Raw genomic sequence first — 26019 nt, 5'->3', positions numbered from 1 at the left:
CTGCCGTTGCAACGTCCGCATTACCTATATAGGCGCCACCTAGATGCGCTGTCAGTTCTTTTCTTTCCACGCCAGCCAGCGCAGATCCTTTGACAGGCTTTTTTGATGTTTTGTCGAACATTTTTGGGTGTGTAGGGTTTTTCAACATGTGGCACATGCGACCGTGCCATGTTGGTGACGGGTCCACCCTTGATTTGTCTTTGATGGCAGAAATGCGACCACAAGTCGTACTCCATCTGCCAGGCCATGGCTCCGAAAGCTTTAAGGGAGCAGTCGCTAAAGTTTCATGCGGTCTGGCACTCTGCACCACATCGCTCACCCCGGGAGTCTCGTTCTCGGCCCCAGTTGAGAGGAAGGACCGGTCACCGCTCCGGGAGTCCTAAGTCCTTGTCTTCCCACTCGAAGTTGTCAGGTGCGTCAGGTAAGCGACATAATAAACACAAAAAGTGTTCGACTTCTCCACATCCTTCGGCTGGCGTGTACTGCATAACCTGCGCCTGAGTTGGCGCCGCGCTTCCCTGCCTTCCTGGGAGCTGGAGTGACCCCCGTCCAGCTCAAAGAATTTTGAGCTGGACGGGGGTTTGGGCAGCCTGATCCTCCCAGCGTGCCTTCGAGCCCTGGAGGCTCGGGTGGGGGTGGGGGGTGTCCTTCGGGTTCCGCACCAACAGCTCTGGTGCAGATGCCTCTCCATTAGATCCGGAACGACGCCAGTGGCACCACTGCGACCTTCTGGCGCAGACGCCCTAAGCCAGATTGGCACTGACAGCACCTTTAAGTCCAGGTCAGCTCATCAGCCTTATTTTGAAGAGCTAGGAATCGAGGAAGATTGGGAGGAGTTGCTGGACCCTTTACAAGACAAGCCTCACTACGAAATGGACTGGTATGAGGAATCGGGTGAGGCCAGTGGACTGGATACCTCTCCAGATTCTGCCCTGCGGTCTCCCCCTACCATAGCTCCGGAGGAAGGAGCTTTGTATGCTATGGTGGTGAGAAGGGCAGCTGAAGTCCTAGACCTTCAGCTCTCTTCAGTGGAAAAAGTCAAACATCCTTTCCTGGCATTCAACGAGGCCTTGACTGATGTCCTTCCATCTCTTTGGAGACAAAGCAGTCATGGCCCTGGAGCACTTGAAGGACTCACTGGCTATGGCCACACGTCCCCTGTCTGCTTTTCACCCCTTTTGTGGCTACGGAAAGGGCTTTCAGCCACGCCAGCCTTATTCCAGCCACAAGGCCACGCATATTCAGCAACCTCTGCACAGCCATGGGCACGGTTTGTTGACCCCATGGGTCAGGCGGCCAGAGGTCAGGTTAGTCCACCCACCACCCCTGCAGCCTCAGCCGCCAAACCCTCCCAGCCCCACCCTTCAAGATCATGGGCGGCCAGTTGGTGGCAGGATCAGCCATCACTAGCAAAACATCACATTGGACAGGTGGGTTCTTCAGATATTCCAAAAGGGCTACTCCCTCGCTATATATTTCTCCCACTTACGACTGGCTGGCGGAGGATCACTTGAATCTGCTTCCGAAGGAAGTCATGACTTTCTTGGCAAAGGGAGCCATAGAGAGGGTTCCGGTGCCAGAAGTAGGCTGTACTTGTTATTCCTGCTACTTTTTGGTCCCGAAGAAGGAGAAGGGCTTGCGCCCTGTCCTAGATCTGCGATCCCTCAACTACTTCCTCAAAAAGGAAAAGTTCAAGATGCTTACTCTGGCCCAGGTCTTGTCTGCCCTAGACCCGTGGAGACTAGATGGTAGCGTTGGACTTGCAGGATGCCTATTTTCACATTCCTGTCCTGCCGGCTCATCGGCCCTACCTGTGGTTTACGGTAGGCCACAAGCACTTTCAGTTCACGGTTTTCCCCTTTGGCCTTACCAGCGCCCCTCTGGTTGTCTCCAAGGTGATGGCAGTGGTATCAGCTCATCTGCGCAAATCAGGGTTGACAGTCTTCCCCTATCTCGATGACTGGGTGTTGAAGGCGAGCTCGCCCTAGGCTGTCGTCTCCCACCTTCAGACTACAGTGAACCTCTTGCATTTGCTGGGGTTCACTATGAACATGCCAAAGTTACACCCGACTCCCTCTCAGGCGCTCCCGTTCATTGAAGCGATTCTGGACACAGTGCAGTTTCGGGCCTATCCTCCCGAGTAGCAAGTCCAGGGTATTCAGGTTATGATACCGATGTTTCAGCCTCTATCCTGGATCACGATGAGAATGACTCTGAGCCTGCTGGGCCTCATGGCCTCCTGCATCCTACTTGCTGCATATCCCAGATGGCATATGCGGGCTCTGCAGTGGAACCTGAAGTTCCAGTGGGCGCAGCATCAGGGAGGTCTCTCCGACATGGTCCAGATCTCGAAGGACCTTCAATGTTGGCTGACCAACTACGATTGGGTCAGAGGCAGACCCCTCTCCCTTCCCCACTCAGCTCACACAGTAGTTACAGATTTGTCACTCCTGGGATGGGACGGCCATCTGGGAGAGGTGGAGATCAGTGGACTCTGGTCTCCAGCGGAATCCGGACTCTGCATCAGCCTGCCGTAGCTCTGTGCGATTCGCTTGGCATTGAAAGACTTTCTTCCTTCCTTCAAGGGAAAGATGGTTCAAGTGTTCCCAGACAACACCACCGCCACATGGTACTGCAATGTGAGCAGTTTAGTGCATTGTAGTTTCCCAGGCGGCTCTCGCTCAGAGACACTTTTCATCTTGAGTGGCGCTTAGGCCTTCTATACGCCTTTCCCCCCATACCACTCCTGTCCACAGTGCCCAAGAAGATCAGGGGCGACTGGGCCCAAGTCATTCTTGTGGCTCCGAACTAGGCACAGAGAGTTTGGTATTCTGAGCTTCTACAATTGAGTATCGATCCTCCGATCCGGCTACCTCTTCGGGGGCATCTTCTGTCACAGCAGCAGGGGAGGGTCCTCCACCTGAACCTGTCAACTCTAGGTCTTCTTGCATGGAGATTGAGAGACGGCAGTTGATAGCATTCGACCTTTCTCCCGAAGTCTGTAATGTTATTTTGGCAACCAGGCATCCCTCATCCAAAACCGTGTAGGCCTGCCGGTGGAACACATTTTTAATACATTATATAGAAAGATCTATTGATCCTCTTTCTGTTTCCCTTTCTCAAGTTCTGCTTTTTATTTTGACCCTTGCCCAGTAGGGCTCTGTCTGGCCACTCTGAAAGGGTACCTTTCCGCCCTGTCTGCCTTCTTTAGGCTGCCAGACCAACCCTCTTTATTAAATCACTTATTGTAAATAGATTTCTTAGGGGGTTGTACATATGTTCCCACCTGCCCTTTTTTTATCATCCCTCAGTGGGACCTTCATTTGGTTCTCACCTTCCTGATATGTGCTCAGTTCAAACCTCTACAAAACTGCCTCCTCTGGCTGCTTACCATCAAAACAGCCTTTTTAGTGGCAATAACTTCTGCCAGGAGGGAGAGCGAATTGCAAGCCTCCTTACCTGACCACCTTCCCTGATAAGTTGGTGCTTCGCACTAGGGCCTCTTTCTCACCGAAAGTGGTAACACCAATCAGTCACCTTGCCCACTTTCTACATTCCTCTGCACCACTCTAAGGAAGAGGAGTGACTCCACCATCTGGACTGAAAAAGAGTCGTTCTACCTTGATCGCTCTAAAGAGTTCCGGATTGATGACCAACTCTTCATGGGGTATGTTGGCTCAAAGAAAGGTTGTGCGGTGCAGAAGAGGACTATCTCGCGATGGGTCATCCTCTGTATCAAAATGTGCTACTCATGCCAAAAAGCAGCCTCCTGAATGCTTAAGGGCTCATTCCACCAGAGCGAAGGCTGCTACCACTGTTTTGCAACGTGGAGTTCCAGTTCTCTACATTTGTCAGGCAGCAACATGGGCATCACTGCACACATTGACCAAGCATTACTGCCTTGGCAGTCAAGTCCGCAGGGGCATCCTTTTTGGCTGCTCTCTCCTGCAGTACTTCCTGGTTTAAACGTGTCTGCTGTCCCTCCTCTGGGGATGGTATTACTTGGGTATCTATTTAAAGCTAAGGAATCTGCAGCTAGATGCTTCTATCAGGTGGACAAGTTACTTACCTTCGGTAACGCCTTATCTGGTAGAGACATGATCTAGCCGCAGATTCCTTACCGACCCACCCACCTCCCCGCACTGCTGACAGGTTTTCAGGGTCAGGGCTGATCCCTTTCAGGGCCCTAGTTGTTCAAAACACACCAATGTCAGTGCATTCATGGCTCCACGCTCCTGGCGTGGAAAGTCATGAAAAGTAACTGACGTTCGCTCACCGAGGTGGCGCCTATATAAGTGACGTGGAGATCACAATGACAGATACGTCACACAGAGCCGACCAATGCCACCTACCGGCACGCAAGGGTATTGTTGGAAGAAAAATCTTCTGAATCCAGTCGGATGCCTGGGAAATTCAAAGATAAGGAAAGGCGTATAGATCATGTCTCGACCAGATAAGGAATTACCAAAGGTAAGAAACCTGTCAATTTTTATGTTCCGCTGAAATGCAAAGTGTGTGCTTGTATAGCAGCCAACTCCCTTTTGGTTGGGACTTTTCATTCCTAATGAGTGGTTGCCAGGTGAGAGCAGCTCCAGATTAGTATTAAGATTTGGGCTGAAAAAGAGGGGAAAAGTCTAAAACACCTTTCGGGCAAGGAGGCTTCCGTTTACTGTGGAAACACCCCACATTCACAGCTGCTTAGAAGTAACAAGCATGCTGCCTACGGGAGAGTGGAGTGAGAGATTGACAGCTACATTTTGGAGAGTGGGGGTTTGCTTGGGGGAGGACAAATAAGGGAAATGGAGTACCTCGAGGAAGGAGGGATTGTTACAGCTTATACAAAAGGCTGCTCGATTTTTACCTGAAAGATGATTATATGGAATCTAGATTCCAGGGGGGGTGAAGCGTTACCACTTGAGACAGAGGATATCATGTATTCCTTTAACTCTGTCTTCCTTTGCAGGCACACAGTGAGAAGAAGCAGCGGGTGCGCTTTCAGCTGGAGATCTCGAGTAACCCAGAGGAGCAGCGCAGCAGCATCCTGCACCTGCAGGAGGCAGTGCGGCAGCACGTACTGCAGATCCGCCAACTGGAGAAGCAGATTTACTCGATTATGAAGGTGAGGATGTGACCAGGTTGTCTAGCTTTGGTAGGGGGTGGTATGGAGTCTCAGGATGGAACTCCACACAACCCTAAAGAAAATGTTTCTAACATTACAAAGTTTCAAAACAATCCAACAAAAAATAGTCCACTGAGGTTTATTATAATAAAGAAACTCAGTAGTTCCTGAGACTGAAATCAAAAACGTACACGATTGTCAGTCATTACTTTGCCTGCCTCTACATTGGGATAATTTCACAGATGCTACAACATTAGGAGTCATTCCACCAGGAGTACTTTAGCATCACAAGTTTTTTTATTTAATAAATGTGTGTTTTTGTATATTCACTGAAAGGAACAAATGTTAAAATGACTTTATAGTTAGGTGTTGAAATCAAAACTGTCAAAGTAGATAGATCTGAGAGAGAGCTGGCAGTTAGAACAGCATGAATCGACTACCTGGATAGACAACTAACAGATAGTTTCTGGAAACTAACCTATGAATTAATAAAAAGTTCTTCTAGTACTGAGAGGTTCACGTTGACGCATTTCAGTCATGTGCATCATAACTATCTTACCCTGCGCGAATTGAACAGAATTTACACAGGTCGTTCTATGGATTTGTCCTCAATGCGAACAGAGAGGAGCTACGTTTACACACTTGGCATGGTATTGTGACAAAGTTATAACGTACTGGTGGGAAGTAGTGGTAGGATTGCATGGTACGGCAGGAATTGTCCCCAGTCTCTCCCTTTGACATTGTCTGCTGGGTATCCTAACTAAACCCAGAAATAAGAAGATACAATAAAATGTACCTAGCACTGCTATTAGCGAAAAGGCGTGTAGCCATGGGTTGGGTGGGAACTAGGGGACCGATAATGTGACTCTAGGTGAGAGTCATGATTGAATGGGCACTGGCAGAGGAGACGCATATTAGGATGTTTAGAAAAGACGAGAAGGTGAACAAGGATCTGGAAACATGAGGAACCACACTGCCAGCAATTGGGGAGGCAAAGAATGGAGGGAGTGCAGCAATAGGAGGCATCCAAATCTTTTAATGTTATCTAACGATTGGTGTGGGAGGGGTTGCATAGGTGAGCGAAAACAAGCAGGAGGATGGTATATCGATAGACAACAGAAAACATTTGTATCATTTTGAATGGAATGTCAGAATAATGTATTAGATGACTTTCAAAGGGCCGCACAACGACATGCATGCTGTAAAACTCTTTAACAGGATGCACAGAGAGTAGAGGGTATGTTACACAGTTGTTTTTGGTTTTGCAATTGGTACTCTACTGTTTCCTGTTGACAATCGAAAATGAAAAAATAAATATTTTTAAAAACTAAGTGTTGCAATGAGACAAGAACATGCGTTCAAAAATAAGAAAAACACTCAATACACCAATTTTTGTTTTGTCAGCTAATTTTAACTTGCCCCTCCATTGAAAAATTATGTTCTTTAAGTCTAATAAGTGATGTCATCGATGATGTCATGTAATATGCCACGAGTGATGTACTATATGAGCTTGCACCCAATGGTACCATGCAAATGTCCTTGGAGAAGCTTTCCTGATAACGCAATACCATAGGGAAGATGCTTGTACAGTATTTCTGACACAAGTACCGCAGTACCCCATGGGAGTTCTGCGCTGTATCCCACGGGAGAACCACTGTACCTGGGGCCTGGATAATTTTTTTATATTAATCACTAATAGGGCTCTCACCTCAAGTGCCTGAAGTTCAGGGTGTCACTACCTGCACCCTTATGCCTTTTTTCAAAACGTTTTCAGGACACTTGGACTGAGTCCTCAGGTCCTATAATGACCTCTGCAACACTTGAGCCGTTGTGGCTAGCCAATCAGATAGAGCATTTCCGCGGAACCCATTAGCAGACAGGGGGAAACGCACTGTCACACAATGTGATCTGCTTATTTTAGAAATGTTCAAGACTGCCAGGGCCCCGAGATACATAACAGTCCATATATCCCTAACTGAACAAGAAGATTAACCCCTTCATGATCACTGAGCACCTCTTTTAAAATAAATTTCTCAAATTACTGAATAGATATATACCAAATAATGAAAATCATGCTTTCGGAGTCAAGTTCTGACCTTCTGCCAAGTTTGGTGTAATTCCGTTAATCCATTTTTCCATATTGAAGAGCAAAGTTTCCAGTGGAAATTAAAATGAGAAATCGATGTTGTGGACCCAACCCCCTTCAATTTTTAGTCCACAATTGACGGATCATCACATGCAGTTCATTCTCACGCCATCTAGTGTTGGGCCCGGATGTTTGCAACTTGTTTTTCTTTGACAAAGTTTGTATCTCAAGAATTGTTGTGACCTTTACAGGACCTAACCAGAATAGTGCCATTATTATCCAGTATTGGGGTATCTTTCACAGATTCACATGCTTGAGTCATTCCCCATCGTCGAAGTGGGAGTCCCACAGTACCATAATCAAGCAGTAATAGAACACTTCACATTGGCTAGAATGGCCCTAGGCCCTCGGTTTAATTGCCTATCTATGTCCTTTTTTAAAAAAAAGGACCAAACTTGAACTATAACCAATCAGCTGCTAGCATCCTCTAGAACACTCTTAGCCCCTTCGATGCGAGTGACGGAGCGGTTCCGTCATGCGCGTCGGTTGCGTTGTGCGCATGACGGAGCCGCTCCGTCACGGCCCCGCGCACGGAACTTTCAGCACGGCGCGGTAATCCGCGCAGCGCTGATGGGGTTAAGGGAGGTTGAGTCCCTTAGATTTTCACGGCACATTGTGTGTGAAGGGAGTCACCCTGAGCTCCGCTCAGTTTTTCTCATTTTTAAAGCTTTATTCAACATAATATTGTTAACATGTCTAAATGTAAAGGCCTTTTTTGTCCCTGCAAGACCTGTTGGAAGAAAAGACTTCATGTGGATGTCCCACATAAGGATTGCCTTTACTGTCTTCATCCCAAGCACGAGGTATGGGAGTTTAAGATTTTCTACATTTTCTACTCAAAAACTTTGAAGGACGGGGAAGGCAGGCTTCTCATATGGCTTCAGAAGACCCAAAGAACGGCATCTGAGGAGGACAGTTATTCTTCTGGCAAGTCTCACAAGAGTGCCAGGTGCCTCGAAGGAGCTTTTGAGCAGTCTAGAAAATCTATCAAGACTTCCCATGTACCTCACAGCTCCAAGAATAAGGAGAAGAAAAAACATTTCTCCTCAGCGACCACTTTACCTGGTCTGTCGACACCTTATGCCAGAGAAAGAGACCATCCACATTCCTCCTCTGTGGTCCCTTATATGATGCAGAAGTCTGCTTCAAAATCTCCGACGACCTATCCGCCAACTCAAGTATCGTCGATGACCACTACCATATCGCGGACGATGGCGAAGACGACTGATAGCCATCAACTCTCTTATCTTGATGACAAAGATCCAGGAGTCTGCATAGTTCCCGTTGGCACCTTCATTGTCGACAATCCCGTTGATATCACTGCCATCGACTCTGTTTCCAACGACCGCCCCGTCGATGATGTCTCCGTCGATGATGTCTCCGTCGATGATGTCTCCGTCGATGATGTCTCCGTCGATGATGTCTCCGTCGACGATGTCTCTGTCGATGATGTCTCTGTCGATGATGTCTCTGTCGATGATGTCTCTGTCGATGATGTCTCTGTCGATGATGTCTCTGTCGATGATGTCTCCGTCGACTGTGGTTCCGTCATGATGTCTCTGTCGACTGTGGTCCCGTCGGTGGTGACTCCACCGACAAAAGTTCCTCCAGCGACACCTTCATCTATGATCTCTGAGACCTTCCTACACCCAGGAGTCACGCCACCTAGCAAGGTCTCATCCCTGCCTCTGAACCCCCTACTCGACATTGATGAGTCAGATGATGATGGTGGCCTCTTTGGCGCAGCTCACTGTACTTCAGGGATGGATGTCAAATCCCAGGAGGATGACGAAGAGTATGAGGACAAAGGACAATATTTTCAACAGTATTATCCTTCCCCGCCTAGATATTATCAGCAATGTGGATACTACTCTGACCCTCCTCCTATGTGGGACACTTCACTTCTTCCTGCTTTCTTGGTGAAGGATCTCCAGGTCATGCTCTCTGATTATAGGAAGCGTTTCCCACAATCTCCTGAATAGCAGCATATTGATCCGCCACCACCACCACCTTCTACCCCTCTTGTTCCTCCATGCCTTCCACCGCCAGCTGCACCTAGGATGACACCTGCATCCCATGTGGCGTTACCACCACGGAAGGACCCTCCATCCTCGGATGAAGAGAGGGAAGAGGGAAAAATTCCGACAGTCCCAACTCCATCCTCAGCTCCACATCGCCAGACCGATTCACCTCCCGAAGATATTGGAGGTTTTCAGAACCTAATGCAGAGAGCTACAACAAGGTTTCAACTCCTAATGGCAGTGATGCAGGCTGACTGCTTCCTCTGTGATTTCAAACAGTAGGCCAGACGATCTTCTCTCTCTATACCAATAGTTGACTACATTTGGCAAGAGGGAGTGAAAATCATGAAAAAAACAGCCATTGTACCATCTGTCCTTCCGCATTTCGACAAGAAGTACAGGGTGCCTGAGGATTCCCCGTCATGCTTGGCAGGACACCACAAGCCTGACTCCCTTATCTTGCAGGTAGAGTAGCAGAGGTCGAAAAACCAAGGTGCTCCTACTTCTGCACCACCTGATAAGGAGGGATGCCACCTGGATAATATAGGGAAAAGGTTTTCGGGCCATGTCCAGATCACATTGAGGGCAGCCAACTCCCTTGTCCTCCTAGGCCACAATGACCGCCAAATGTATTCTGAAATTGGGGATATCATCGACCTCATTCCTGAGGAGAGTTAGAAGGAAGCACAGAAGATTCTGTTGGAGAGTGAACGGACATTGTCCGAAATTATAGACTACGCCATGGACATTGCATCCCCAGGCTTTCGTCAGCTAGCTAGCACAGCCATTTAAGATGCCAAGGGGGGTTAAAGGTGACCTCATTTTCACCGGAGGCCCAGTCGAAGATTCTAGATATGGTCTTCGATGGTGACACACTATTTGGCAAGCATATAGACGACTTGCCATTAAGACTGACACCAATACTGCGAAGTCCTTAGGCATGCTCCAATACCACAAGGTGCCCTTCAGAGGAGCACATGGCCGTGGGCTCTCATCATACAGGGCAGATACCAGCGCTCACAGCAGTACCAGCCACAATCCAGAACAGGATACCAAACACAATCATATAGACAATCCTCTACAGCTGGTTTCTCCAAGCAAGGGCCTCATAGACGACCACCCACTCTGAGCTGTGACACTGGTCACAAATCTTGTCCTTCTCCAGGTACCAGCTGCGACATCTTCTCATCCCATTGGTGCATAGATATCCCATTACCTCCCTCACTGGCAAGCCATCACCTCAGAAAAGCAGGTTTTGGACCTTGTCACGTATTTCCGTACCCTGGAGTTTACACAAAGACCACCACCCACTCCTCCCCCTCGTCTTCACACGGGCGCCCCCAAGCTCGAAGTTCTCCGGACGCCCAGGAGCCTCACGTTGTTCTAAGGTGCATTGGAATAAAGTTTGGGGTTCGACGTGAAAGGGTGTTGATCCTGCGCACTGTACTGGAACAGATGCCTGTTCAGGCCTTGGCCTCCTCCACAAGCCAGGTCGAGGCAGCTCTCTGACAGGAACACGTTATGTATAGCTCTTACTACCATTGCTTTGGCATTGTAGCGCACCCCCCTGCACCTCTTCTTGCGAGCCTGGGAATGCCACCAAGCAGCTGTGTTATTCGTTGGGTTTGGTAGTGTGGGGCGTGGAGTTTGTTCAGTGTTTGGCTGACAGGTGGGCGGTGCAGAACAGCTTGAACGTACTCCGCGTCAGGTCTGTGTAGTGCCTTGTGCACGGATGGACGGTGTGCAAAGCGCTTAGTTTTACTTTGGGTTTCGCGACCCTTCAAACACCGGAATCTGTGACAAGTGTCGCAGAACACCCGACTTTAGTTTAAAGGCAGTGTACAGCTCAGCGCCACTCACACTGGGGTGAAGAGACTGCAGGTGACGAGACACCTGCGCGCCTTGATGCCCGTGTGGGAACCTGCTGTGCTATGTTTTGTTGTTGTTTTGGCTCGGGCTGAGAGGTGAACTTTGACATCAGGATTAAGAATGTTTTGTTTGTTTTTCTGTCCTTGGCTGAGCCGGGCGGCCTCTTTAAGGCAGAGCTTCACAATATCCGTTCTGTAAGTCCCTACAGACGCCTTCTGTTGTTTAAGGTCCCCGCTGGAGTCTGAGGGGGTCCCCAGGGCGAGGTCACTCTGCCTACTCCTCCCTCGCCTAGAAGTGGGCGCAGGGGCCCTGTGTGCATGGGCTGTCTGGCAGGGAACTGCCTCTCCGTCCTGTGTTTGGAAAGGCCCCCCTCTTGGCACAGATAGCACAGAAGAAAGATGAGAAGGGTGGAAACAAGGCCGCGATGGGGGAGCGAGACAGTATTCGTTCAAGGCACAGAGTTTAGCAGCTGCGCTGCGGGTTCCCTCTCCGGACCCCGCCATGATTCCCGGCACTGTTGCAGACATTGCTGTGAATCTGGGCACAGGCCTCTGGAACCGCAGCCTGGTGGCTCCAGTCCAGGTTGTGCATGCACGTTCGCCGGCACGCTCTTCTCACTGCACGAGGACTTTACTTCTGTTGTACATTTCCAAGCTGCTGTGCTGCTGCCACCAGGGCAAAGGGTGCTCTGTGGATGAAGGGGATTTGACTTGTCAGCACGTTGCACAATACATTGGCTCTAAATAAAATGCCCAGACTTTTGAGCTGTCCACAGTCTGCCCCGTGCTGGCCTCCGAGCTCGGGGGATTCGCGTACAAGGGGCAGCAATTCCCCAGGTGCCCTTCACCCGGAGATACCACGTTCCTGTGAGCAGATTCCGGATAGCGCGCAGCGCAGAAGCTCCCACAGTTGTTCATTGGCGCTTTTGCGAGTTGTCTGTCCCAATGATGCTTCTGATCCGGCTTTCCTGGGCGTAGTTTCCAATGGTGCAGCAGGTGCAGCCGTACCGGGGCCCAGAGACCTCAGTGGTCCACTTTACCCTGATTAGTGCTGTATGTCACCGTTCAAACAGCAGCCCTGAAGCTGTATGTGTCTTGGGGGGGGGGCTCGGGGGACGGGGGATGATGGCATTTTCATTGGTCGTTGCTCTACGGCCCATGACACACCGGATACGACCCTGCGAGATGCGAGTTGCGCTCTGTGTGTGGTAACAAAGCGTCCTACAGGTCTGGTTGGAGCCGGGGTGTCTAAGTGGTGAACTGTGTGGGCGCCGGGGCCCCACCTGTGCCGTCAGCTAACGCGTTTGTGTCAAATACACTCGATTGTGGGGGTCCAGTGGCACCCAGGGAGACTTGATCACCTGACTCCCATGGGTCAAGATACTGGGGGTTTGACTTTCATTCAGCGTGCTGCATTTTCCTTGTTGCTCTTGTTGGGTCTGGCCTTTAATACAGTTTTAGCTGTCTCATTAGACTAATATTTTTCCAAGAAATCATACACACTATATGTAGGAAGACCTGTTTTTGGTCAGTGGACATCAAGCATTGGTATAAGGGCACCAAAATAAAAGTGGTCCCCCATTAGTTAATGAGATGGTTAAAAAATAAACAAACAAGCATTTTCAATGCAATAGGTCTCGCATTTGTGAGAGTTTGAGCTATTGTCATTGTAAATGACAATGCCTTTTATTTATGTTTTAAAAAACAACACATAAATGAAAAAGGCATTGTCATTTACAATGTCAATAGCTTAAACTCTTGCAAATTCGAGACCTATTGCGTTGCAAATTCTTGTTTCCGTATCCTTTCATCCTCCTCAGACCACCGCTTTTCTCAGCCACTACCTGCCCGATCACCCCAGTGTAGGGAAGGAGCTCAGGTGGATTAAAAAGTTTGTAAAGATTTGTCAAATGACACCAAAGTGATTATCAAAAACAAAAAAAACACTCCTATTGTGGAAACTCTGACTTAACTATAACTACACAATGGTGACCTTCACTGTGTTATATATATTTTTCTCTCTATCTATCTATCTATCTATCTATCTATCTATCTATCTATCTATCTATCTATCTATCTATCTATCTATCTATCTATCTATCTATCTATCTATCTATATATATATGTATATATATGTATATATATGTATATATATATATATATATATAATCTACTGGCAGTCGCCAGTAGATAGTTATAGTTACAACCTAGTTTCCATAGGAAATCTCAAAATTCTATTTTGAATAACTTTGGTGCCGGTTGACGAATCCTCGCGAAATGTTCAAAACTAATGGGGCGCTCCGCTCCGCTCCTACCCTGAAAGTCTCGGGGTGATTCGTCAAGCGGGGGCCGAGAAAAAGGGGGGGTCCCAAAACGCGTTTTCCCCATGCATTTTTCCATAGGACCTTTAGTCGCAGCTACAGCCCGAACGGCTGAACAGAATTACGTGAAATTTGGCAGAGAGGTAGCCATAAGGTCAGGGAAGTGCCTTTTGCAGGTCTGGTGTCAATCTGTTCAGTAGTTCCTGAGAAAATCAAAAGTAAAATCATATATATATGTGGGCGGAGCCTAACCACACATCTCATCCTGAGATCTGATTGGCTGTCAGCACTTCATCCAAGAAGTGTTGGCAGCCATCTTGGGACCAATATACATGATAGCACCTCATTAAAAAGCATTGCAGTTAATAGAAGGTTTTAAGACTTTAGTTACATTATAAATCATTTGTTGATGGTACCATACTCATTTTAGGAATTGTGGTATGTTCTAAGGTGATTTCACCATGTGAAAAAGCCTTCTGCTGGGATATCATGATTGAGAGAAAAATATTTTCTCATGCTTTTCCCACAGAGGTTTGGAAGGTGATCTATAAGCTAAACTGAGAGCTTATTTTCTGTAAATTCACATTATCTTTCTCAGTCATGTGAGAATGAAGTCTGACATTCTCAGTAAAGCATGTACATCCAACAAGGGCAGAGACTGTCAGTTGATTCCTTTGTGTTCTACTGCAGCTTCCCAGAGTGTTCCAAAGAACAACTAGAGCGCTAACAGTCTTACTTATGATAAACATAGGCACACCTGAAGCCATCTTGCTTGGATTAAAGTGGTAACTCTTAAAACATTTAATTTAAAAAGGAACAAAATGAGGGGGTTCATTTTTCCATAAAAAGTATGATTAGTGCTGCAGAAAGAAAAATTAGGGCACATTTTGAGTGACTTCTCAAATCCTCTTCTATTTCATTAAAAAATTCTGACATGCAGACTGAAACATGCACTTTCAATACCAGCAGCAGTTTTCCCTGGTGAGCAGTAGCTTTACTACAGTGATCTAATGAGCAAAAAGAGTGCTAACATTCTGAATTTATGGCAAATGTGTGACACATCTGAATGCCTTCTTGATGGAATCAAAGTAAAAAACTGAAAGTATTTCCTACTGAGGAGACTGCAGTAAATGAGGAAATTAGGAAACTTCATAACAAATAAGTCTCCCAAGATGGCCACCAGAGACAAAAGAGCCCAAATGTAGCCCAAAATCACCCAGATGTAGCCCAGATATAGCCCAATGACAGAAGTGTGCAAAACACTTATTATTTTGTGTTTTTGCAGTGCTATATAGTGCAGACTTGTCAGGTATTGGAGTGCTTTACATGAGCATTGGTTACATCACACAAGAACAAATTCATTTTGGTTGTAGACATGGGGAGACTAAGTGATTTGACCAGAATCACAGAATGTCGAGCTGAAGCAGAAACTCCAACCTGGTTCCCCAGTTGCAAAGTCTGCAGTTCTGGAAATAACACCACATCCTCTCCCCTAAGTGCAACATTTAATCAAGTGGTCAACTGGATAAAAAAAACATAAAGATAACAAATAATTTAAAAGTGCTTTGTCGCTATTTGAAAACTCAGAAAATATGTCCTTATTTTAGTCTTTTAGAGCACTAACCATAATTTTGATGCCAATAAGACCCTCTCATATATGTAATTTCTAAAGGAAATGCTCTACGTATTAAAGTTTTGATTACATCAAGATGACGTCAGGCGTTCCACACTTTTGTAATAAATATAGAATGGTAGCAATCTAGTTGTTCATTAGGATACTGTTGAGAGGCAGAGGCCAGGGGCACGGACTCTGAAAATTGAAGGCAGGTAGGAGGGTGCAAAGGCAACAATTTAACCACACTGAGCAGGCAGGAAGGGCCGTGGCAGCACAACAGACTATGGAGGGCAGTGGAAAGGGGGGCAGGGGCAACAAACCAACGATACAGGACTTGCAAGAGAGGCTGTGGTAATGTAATAGACCATTGTGGGCAGAAGGAAGAGGCAATGGTAGTACAACCATACATGCCAACAGACCCGATTCAGCCAGGAAACGTCCAATGTTTTTAAGCTCGAATGGGCTTTATTTGATCTGTCTCCTGTCTACAATCTCCTCTTTTTCAATGTAACTCAAAGGGGAAAATCAATACCCCAGTTTTTTTTTCAAAATCTCCCTCTTACCAAGTTCAAAATGTTCGCAAGTATGGTACATTGGATCATGGAAGGAAATGGGGTAGGGACATGGACTTGGATAACAGAGGACAGGAGGGACATGGAGAGGTGCACCAAACTGACCCTGCAGGGCAGGCATCAGGGTTTTCAGCAGCACAATACACCACACAGGGCATGCGGGACGGGAGTGCAGCACAACAATCCATAGAAAGCAAGAGGGAGGGGACAGGACCATGCACATGGACAACAGAGAACAGAGGGGCAAGAGGCAGGACCATAATGGACAGACAGGAGAGAAAGCTGCAGCATAACAGACCATAAAGGGCAGGAGGGACGGATCAGGGGCATTACAATGGAACAGACAAGCCAGGAGGGAGGGAGTAGGGGTCTGCACATGTAAACAGAGGGCTGGGGGCAAGGGGGCAGGGCAGGAGCAGCAAGATAGCCATGGAGGTCAGGCAGGATGGGCACTAGAAGCAAGACACACCATGAAGAGCAACAGTGAGACTGTGATGGCATACACACAGACCATGGAGGGAAGGTGGGAGGGGGTCAGGGGCAGCTAACTGACCACACAGGGAAGGTGGAAGGGGCCATGGCAGCACAGAAGACCATGCATGGCAAGTGGGAGGGTTAGTGGCAGCACAATGGCTATGATGGGCAAGAAGGAGGGTGCAGGGGCATGCACAAAGGACAATGGAGGATAGAAGGGAGGGTCAGGACCTGTGCACAGACAAGAAAGTTCAGGGGAAGGGGCCTCACAACAGACCGCACGGGGCAGGCAGGAGGAGCAGTTGCAGCACAACAGACCAGGGAGGGCAGAAGGGTGTGGCAGTACAATGGACCACCATGTAGGACAGGAGGAAGAGGATAGGGGCATGGCATGTGGACAGGCAGGGTGGAGGTGGCAGGGACAGGTTACAGTCATCTGACAATGCTAGGCAGGTGGGAGGGGAGTGGCAGCTCAACAGAACACTCAGAGTAGATAGGAGTGGCAGGTCCATGGAACATGGTGGGCAAAAAGGATGGAGCAGGGGCATGCACAAAGACATCGGAGGGCAGGGGGAAGGAGAATAGGGGCAGCAAGCTAAGCACAGAGTTTAAGCAGGAGGTCAATGATGGGGCATAGAATTGGGCAATGGAGGGCAGGAGGAGTGGACTGGTACATCATACTAAATTGAGGGCAGTGGCAGCACATCAGACCATGCATGGCAGGAGGGAGGAGGCTAGTCCATGGATTCACACAACAGAGGAGGGGGAGGAGGGGGATGGGGCAGCAAGCTAACTGTTCAGAGAAGGCGGGTATTAGGAACTTTATTGTTTTTAAAACGTGTGTCTGTGCGAACTACTTAAAATATGAACAAGTATGCAGCATAATCTCACTTTTATTCAGGAAGAAGAGGACGTTTGTGACTGTGACTCCGGGCTCACTTGGCAGAAACACCCCCTGATCCTCCACCCCCTATCGCAAAATGTAATGCCCGTGAAAAGGATAGGTGAACACAGTGTTATATAGAACATAGTCCTGAGAGCACGATTGAAAATGAAAACTAGATATAGTGTATGGTATAAACTATGCACCAAAAAGTGTGATATAAGATGAACCGGGCGTGAAATATGATATGCAATACATTGTGCGCAATGACAGATTCATTGGAGAGCGCGAGATAGCACAGGCACTAGCGCGTGCTATGCGATATGCGCCTTGGAGTGTAATATGCACAGGGCAGTGTTGTGTAACCTAACTAGTCTCTAAAGTTGTAATATAAAATATGTGCTGGGGAGTGTAATGTTGCATATGCACTGTGACAAAGATATGGATCGCAGATTGTAATGTGTATGGCATAGCACTGTGCGTTATAACATAGGCATCGAGGAAGGCACGTTAGATGGGGCAATATAACCCGTGCGAAGACAAGTGTGGCATGACATATTCACGGGGTGGTGTTACAGTGCACATGGGCTAGAGAGTGTCATAGCATATGCACTAGCTAGTGGAATACAACACAGAGGTGTGTGGCACTCAGCAGGCAATGGTGGGTGTAACACAGCATTGGGCTCTGCCAGGAGCGCGCTGTGACTCTCAAGTGATGTTCGTCCCCTTTCCAGAGAGTAAAATAAAAAGTATTACACATCCGGCAGTGGCTGTGTGTTTTATTAACCGTGAGGGGGATTTCTTGCATAGTTTTGGTCAAATTTTTGTCGAATCCCCTTTGAATGGCTTGGTGTGCATGTGTATTAAATGTGCCCGTCAATAGCTACCCATGTTTGTATAAATAAACAACAAGGGTGTCTACCGGGATAAGGCACGGTAGAGCATCAGACATGTCAGAGCTTCACTAGTGGTGTAAATACATTCCACGTGGATTCATTGTATGCATAGTCGCCTTTTAATGAATATCACGCAAATCGTCATGGTGATAGGTACGTACGGTTTGTCCAGCATGTCCTAGGTGTGTCTATAAATATATATTTTTTTAAAATAATAAATAACAGTGGCCGGCCCTGGGGATTGGGGTCAAAAAAATATAATTAGGAGACAGGCCCTGGGGGATGGGGTCATCAGGGCCAATACATTAGAATACGAAGGGGAACCACACAGCCCCCCTTCTAAAAAATTAAAATAAATAAAAGACTGGCATCGTGCCGGAGGCCACGCCCCCTCCTTGCAGCACTCTGCAAACGCGCCCCCTGGCGAGTTGTAAGTTGGGAAATTAATTCCTCTTCAATACTGAGGGTCCCTGAGGGCCAACTAGCCCAACAGGCATCTCCAGTATGCGCCAGGGAGCTGCGCTGCAGACAGGTGTTCTGAGGCCAAGCCCCTTTTTACACCTCTCTGCAACGCAGCTCTGTGGCGCTTACTGGAGGTACCTAATGGTCTAGTTTGACCCTAGGGACCCTTAGGATTCAAGGGGACTTAATCTCTCAACTTAGAACACCCACAGGGCGCGTTTACACAGTGGTGAAGGGAGGGGACGGGGCCTGAGGTGACGTGTGCAAACATGCACTATGGCACGTTTTAAATTGGGGATATAATTTCCCTTCAATACTGAGGGCCCCTGGGGGCTAACTAGCCCACCAAGTGCTTCCAGTAAGCGCCACTGAGCTGCATCGCAGAGAGGTGGTCCAGGCCGTGCCAATTTTTACACCTCTCTGCAACGCAGCTCTGTAGCACTTACTGGAGGTACCTAGTCGGCTAGTTGGACCCTAGGGACCCTCAGGATTCAAATTAACTTAATCTCCCAACTAAAAACGGACACAGGGCGTGTTTACACAGTGGTGAAGGAAGGGGACGTGGCCTGAGCTAACGTGTGCAAAAACGCCCTGTGGCCTGTTTTAAGAGGTAGTTTTAATCCCCCTGCCCTATTATATACTAGGGGCTTACAGAGGAGGTCATGCTAATCACAGGGGGACCCCAACGCATAATGTTCCCTAGTGTATGTAGGTGTTTTCACTGTATTCTAAGTGTCTTTTAATATAGCACTGGCTCTAGGACTGGTTAGTCAGACTCAGTTACCACCAGTATCCGTCTGAAAAAGTTGAGGGTACAGGATGATTTTGCAACAAGGCTTCTTTCTGCTCTTCTTTTTGTTCTTTCTGCACGTTATCCTTCTTCCTGCACTTTTCTTCGTCTTTGAGGACTTCTGTTGCTTCTTTCTGCACTTTTTTTTTCTTTCTGTGCATTTTTTCTTCTTTCTTCACATGTCCTATCTCTGTAGGCATAGTTAGAAATTAGCATTTAAAAAACCTTTGAAATTCACAGAAAAAACCATAGGTTTCAGGCACGTTATAGTTAAGAATTAGCATTTAAAAAACCTCAGAAATTCACTGAAAAAACCATAGGTTTCAGGGGTGTTATAGTTAGCTGGACTTTTCACTTGTACAAAACCATTGAAATTCCCCCGTTATAGTTAGTTCAGCTAACTATAACTCGCGCACCCGCAATGCACTTCTGATGACGTCACATATTACATCACTCATGACATGGTCAGTGACATCACTCATGACATCACTGATGACATCTCAAATGACATCACTGATGACATCATCCTTGTGATAGAGTGGCAGACCTTCTCTCACCCTAATATAACCTTTGATACACACATTCAAAAATAGAGACTAAAATTTTCAAAACAATGGACATACCAAATCCAGTTACAACAACCTCTTCAGTAATTCTAAGATCCACATACACATCCACTCATTCACCAACAGTCCTATACAGTCACTCATACATGTACTCACTCATCATATGTACTCATACACCTATACATCCTGTTACACAATGCCACTCATCCGTAGAGTTACTCACACACATAGTCACTCATGCTACTAAAGAATCAAACATACATTTACTTGCATATACAGTTATACACACACAACCACACTTACTTCTACGGAAACTTACACATACTTAGTCTTTTAAACAATCACTTATAGAAACACATACTTATTCATACATGAACTCTTTCAATCTCTCACTCTCACATATACTCACTTATATACACCAATAGTCACATATTCTAGTTTAAAACATATGTAGTTACTCATAAAGACACTATTGAGACAGTCATTCACTCACTAACACACCCATACACACACTCATCCACCCATACAGTCCTGCACACATGCTGTCTTCAACACATACAAACAGTGAGTCACTCATTCATCCACATATGCTCTACGTAATACCCCCACCGAACCATGCAGACACTCAGACTGATCCTCAAAAAACCAACTAATAACCTATATAGACACCCATGTAGCTACTCACCAACCCATGCAGCCACTTATACACAAAGTGAGAGACTGATACAGATATTTACATATTTAAACATTACTCACTAAGCCATGTATTCACTATGATACACTTAATCAGTCAGTTACACAATCAATTTTTCAAAAACAAATCATCCATTTAGACACTTATATACCCATTTATTCTTCCATCGACCTTGAGATATACATATATAAAACATATTTAACATAGTGAATGTGTGTTTTTATGAAAATTACATATGTTTTATATATGTATATCTCAAGGTCGTTGGAAGAATAAATGGGTATATAAGTGTCTAAATGGATGATTTGTTTTTGAAAAATTGATTGTATAACTGACTGATTAAGTGTATCTTAGTGAATACATGGCTTACTGAGTAATGTTTAAATATGTAAATATCTTTATCAGTCTCTCACTTTGTGTATAAGTGGCTGCATGGGTTGGTCAGTAGCTACATGGGTGTTTATATAGGTTATTAGTTGTTTTTTTTAGTATCAGTGTGAGTGTGTGTATGGTTCGGTGGGGGGTATTACGTACTGCATAGGTACATGAATGAGTGACTCACTGTTTGTATATGTTGAAGACAGCATGTCTGCAGGACTGTATGGGTGGATGAGTGTGTGCATGGGTGTGTTAGTGAGTGAATGACTGTCTCAATAGTGTCTCTATGAGTAACTACATATGTTTTAAACTAGTATATGTGACTATTGGTGTATATAACTGAGTATATGTGAGAGTGAGAGATTGAAAGAGTTCCTGTATGAATAAGTATGTGTTTCTATAAGTGATTGTTTAAAAGACTAAGTATGTGTAAGTTCCCGTAGAAGTAAGTGTGGTGGTGTGTGTATAAATGTATATGCAAGTAAATGTATGTTTCTTTCTTTATTTTCATGAGTGACTATGTGTGTCAGTAACTCTGTGGATGAGTGGCATTGTGTAACAGGATGTATAGGTGTATGAGTACATATGATGAGTGAGTACATGTATGAGTGACTGTACAGGACTGTTGGTGAATGAGTGGATGTGTATGTGGATCTTAGAATTACTCAAGAGGTTGTTGTAACTGGTATTGGTATGTCCATTTTTTTGAAAATTTGAGTCTCTATTTTTGAATGTGTGTATCAAAGGTTATATTAGGGTGAGAGGAGGTCTGCCACTCTGTCACAAGGATGATGTCATCAGTGATGTCATTTGAGATGTCATCAGTGATGTCATGAGTGATGTCACTGACCATGTCATGAGTGATGTAATATGTGACGTCATCAGCAGTGCATTGCGGGGGCGCGAGTTATAGTTAGCTGAACTAACTATAACGGGGGAATTTCATTGGTTTTTCACGAGTGAAATGTCCAGCTAACTATAATATGTGTGAAACCTATGGTTTTTTCAGTGAATTTGCAAGGTTTTTTAAATGCTAATTCCTAACTATAACGTGTGTGAAACCTTTGGTTTTTTCAGTGAATTTGTACGGTTTTTTAAATGCTAATTTTTGTATTATTTAATTTAAAAAAAAATGTATATTAATAATAAAATTCCTATGTATTCATTTATATATTATCTGTATCTTTTTATTTGTTTTTGCTTTTTAAAAAAAATTTCAATTAGGATAAAGTTGAACAGTTTTTTTATTTTTTGCAATTAATTTTTCTCCACTTTTTTTTTTTTTATATATAAATTCTTGGAGTGCGCGCTCTGAGCGCGCTCCTAGTACAATTTCATAAGTTTTTTATGAATACCGCCGTACGTTATTTACGTACGCAAATATACGTATAGTGCGCGCTGGGAGCGCGCACCCAGTACGTATGCGTACGTACGTACGCATGCGTGCGTGCGTCCTATGCGCTCCACGCGGTTTACTTCCGCATACGCTAAAACTACGCGCAATAGCGGTCGCGTATACGCGTGTTCAACGTATGCGCGCTAGGTACGCGCATATGACGTATGCACATGCGCTCCTACGCGTTCGCGCATACGTAATCACGAGGTGCGCGCTCGGAGCTTGCGCAGTGCGCGCACCTCGGGTTTATGCATAATAAAACAGCACTTCTTATTGGTTATCATTACTTTCAGTTTCTAATTGTTTCAACACCACACCCAATCCCCTCATGGCAAGTCATGTGATCAAGAATCATCACTTTTGATTGGTTTGAAGTACTTTCAGTTCCAGATTCTTCCCAAACCACACCTACTCCCCTCATTATTAGTTCTGATTCCTTTGGAGAAGGAGCTATTCTGTTGTTGAGAGACAATGGCTGAACAGCAACCATCTTCAGACAGTGACCAGGACACTCTTGAGAGGCAGAGGAACAGGAAGCAGAAAGACAGCTTTATATGGCAGTTTTTCACTTTTCCAGAGGGACAAAAAAAGGTAAATGCACCTAAAGTTACATGTGTACTTTGTGAAAAAGTCTTGTCACGTGGGAATCCTAACAAGAAATATTCTTTTAGCATTCACACTATGTTGAGGCATGTTGACAAAATGCATCCAGTGACTTTTCGTCGAGCTTCTGGAGCAAACCCTCCACCTGCTCTACCGACGACATCTGCAGCAGCTCAGCCGAGCACATCTTCGGCAGCTCAGCCGAGCACTTCTTCTGCAGTGGTGCCTTTGCCTTCTTCCACACCTCGTTTTGGACCACCTTGTTTTGCTAGGTTGTCCACACGCTGCACTGATTGCGGTAAACTTATTTCTGTGGGTGAGACCAGTCTTGATCTCATTCAGAGAAAATTTGAGGCCCATGAGTGCAAGTAGGCCATAGATGTTTTTTCTTTTTTTTTCGTTTTTCTCTTCCTGTTTCCCTCCATTAACTCAAGGGCTCTTTTAAGAGCCACTTATAAACTAAACCCCCCAAATTTTTTTTTGAGGGATTTTTTTTTTATTTTGTTTTTTAGCTGCGCGCACCCAAGGTTTTTTTTTTACATTTTTTTTTTTTTTAAATTAAATGTACAAAAAGAGGTGAAGAAATGGAAGCATGAAAAGGGAGGATTGAGTAATACTAATATTTTTCACTTATTTAAAAAAAAAAAAAAAAACGATTTTTTTTTTTAAAAAGTATTTTGCAAGGGAACAGAATTTTTTTTAAATTTTTTCTTTCCAGTTCTGCAAAAAAAGAAAAAAAGTATTAATATTCAATCATACATTACAAAAAGCATTACATGTTTTTACATATTTTACTAAGCAATTTTTTGCCCTTTTTTTGCTGTTTTCAGAATTTATTTTTCACTTAAAATAGTGAAAACAATTGTATTCATCATTTAACAGCGGGCAAAAAAAAAACAATCTGAAAGATTGCTTAAAAGAAGCCCTAAAACTTTCCTCACTAAAATATACCTTGTTAGAAATATTACATATATATTACAAGTACTTCTCTAGATGAATAAACATTTTCTAGACAAACCGTCTTTAAACCTTGTCGCAAAAGCACACATGCCAAAATAATTTCTGTCAAAGGAGTCCACAATTGTTTTTATTACTTTTCCTTTAGGCCAAATAGTAATTTCAAAATCCATTTTAAGTGATATCTTCAATTATAATCCTTTAAAATTACAAAAAATGCTTTCTTCAGATGCAGTTTTTATTTTTCAAAATTTAGGTTTCAGAAAAATTAAGTAAGAATTGGGTAAATCATAAGGCAAACGTTGCTTGAAAATCAATTGGGAATCATTACACAGTGTCCAGCCTTTTTCACATTTAAGATAAACTGTGTAATACCCAGAAGTTACAGTAGGTCCTTCATGAAAAATTATTGCAACTGTAACAAAAGTTTTTCCAGAAATTCATAATTGCTGTCCTGTAAACTTCTTTATTAAAGTGTCCAATTTTGAACCATCAGCTCTACAACGTTGCATCATTAAAATTACATACTGACCACATTTCTGTAAAAATAATGTAGAAAACATGTCTGATTTACATTCAGAACATTCCATGTTGTGATTGGCATCTTTAACTAATTTACTAAAAGTCACTGATTTACTTTGTGGTAATGGTAAAAATATGAACCTTTCTGAATCAACATTACTACTACATGTGTTCATACAGTTTTCATAGCAATGTTCCCATTTGTAAGAGACACCAAATAAGTTTTCTACTTCTACTCCTTCATCTTCTAGTACACTCAAAATATATATTAAGAATTCCTGAGCATCTTGCTGGACATTTTCTTTAAACTGTGTAGAACCACAACATACATCTAAAAGATTTCTAACATCAGTAGCACTTTCTATTTCAGTTTTATCATTACTCAGCTTCTCATAAAGGAGACTCAGCAGAGAACACAATCTTTTTCCATGATTTACTATTATCTGTTCTAGCAACTTTTCAAGATAAAATACAACATTCAGCACTACATTTGCATAGCAGTTGACACCAGAGCTATTTTCAAAATGGCAACCAACAACCTCTTCAACACTGTACTTTTTCTTTTTCCTTGCTATCACATCACTGTCCTTTTTTTTTTTGTTCTGTTCATCCACATTACAGATATTCTCAAATCTCCTTTTCCGACAAACAACATGTTTTTCAATCACAGGATACTGACCTAAATGAGGAGCATAGGTTCTTCTTAATCTGTTAAACTCCTTTACACAGTTTGTATCAGCACTAACTTTTGAGTCATCAAAGTCTATCATAAATAAACCAGATAATGTTTTCACTCGTGACAAAGCAACATATGCCATACCTTCTTTGAACACAGTAGAACCAATGTTTACAAAAGCACTATCTACTGTCAATCCCTGAGACTTGTGAATAGTTACAGCATATGCTAGAGAAAACGGAAACTGCTTCCTACGTACATATAAGTCTTTCACAAGCATGAAACGAACTGAACAACGACAAATGTCTTGAACTTCTTCTATCTGATCAAATTTTATTTTTAAACATTCAATTCCATCTTTTTTCTGATAATTAATAAAACCCACAACTCTTCCCATAGCTCCATTCACTAAACCTTTTTCTACATCCAAATTTCTCCTTAAAATCACTCGACAATTCATGCAAACATATAGATTTTTTTCTAATCGAGCTGTTTTGGAAATATTCTTCTCTAGTGAATCCAATTTATTTTTCAGTTTGCCTGTTAATGTAAAAGTAATTCTTTCATGCTGAATTTTGTCCTCTGCTTCCATTTTCTTAATCTCTTCCTTTTCCAATTTCAAAAGTTCCTCATTGAATATTGAGCACTCACGTAGTGTTGGCATTAAGCAGATTACAGTATTTTTTTCTGCAATGTTCTGGTATATTTTCTCTGCAACTATTTCTTCATTTGGAAATAAGTTATGTAGCAACCGACTCTGTAATGCTTTTTTGCCAACTTCTGTGAGTAGTCCAATTCTAATATCTTTCAGAATACTTGCATAATCTTCGTCGTTTGCTTGTCTCATATTGGTAGTGAGTTCTTTGTACTCAAAGAACGACCAAATATTCGCATTACCAATGCTTCCTAATGACTTCTTCATGTCTTCATGTGTCACAGTATTAAACACTGGTTGTCCTTTAACTGGAGTGAGCTGCAGAAGATCCCCAAAAACTATGACGTGTTTTCCTCCAAATAACACGTCATAGTCTCTCTTAAGAATTTGTTGCATTCTTAAATG

At 44.5% G+C, this 26019-nt stretch overlaps 1 protein-coding gene across 1 annotated transcript in view; it reads left to right on the top strand.

Moving 5' to 3' along the window:
- BLTP2 (bridge-like lipid transfer protein family member 2) overlaps positions 1 to 26019 on the top strand; it is an 800213-nt gene that overhangs the window by 629716 nt on the left and 144478 nt on the right. Inside the window, exon 30 of the mRNA XM_085649125.1 lies at positions 4964 to 5119. Within this exon, the coding sequence (XP_085505251.1) occupies positions 4964 to 5119 (156 nt within the window). The remainder of the gene's footprint in view (positions 1 to 4963; positions 5120 to 26019) is intronic.

This window comes from Triturus cristatus, chromosome 3_2, assembly GCF_964204655.1.
Source record: "Triturus cristatus chromosome 3_2, aTriCri1.1, whole genome shotgun sequence".
NCBI lineage: Eukaryota > Metazoa > Chordata > Amphibia > Caudata > Salamandridae > Triturus > Triturus cristatus.
Note: the sequence above shows the minus strand (reverse complement) of the source record. Positions and strands in the feature narration are given on the sequence as shown.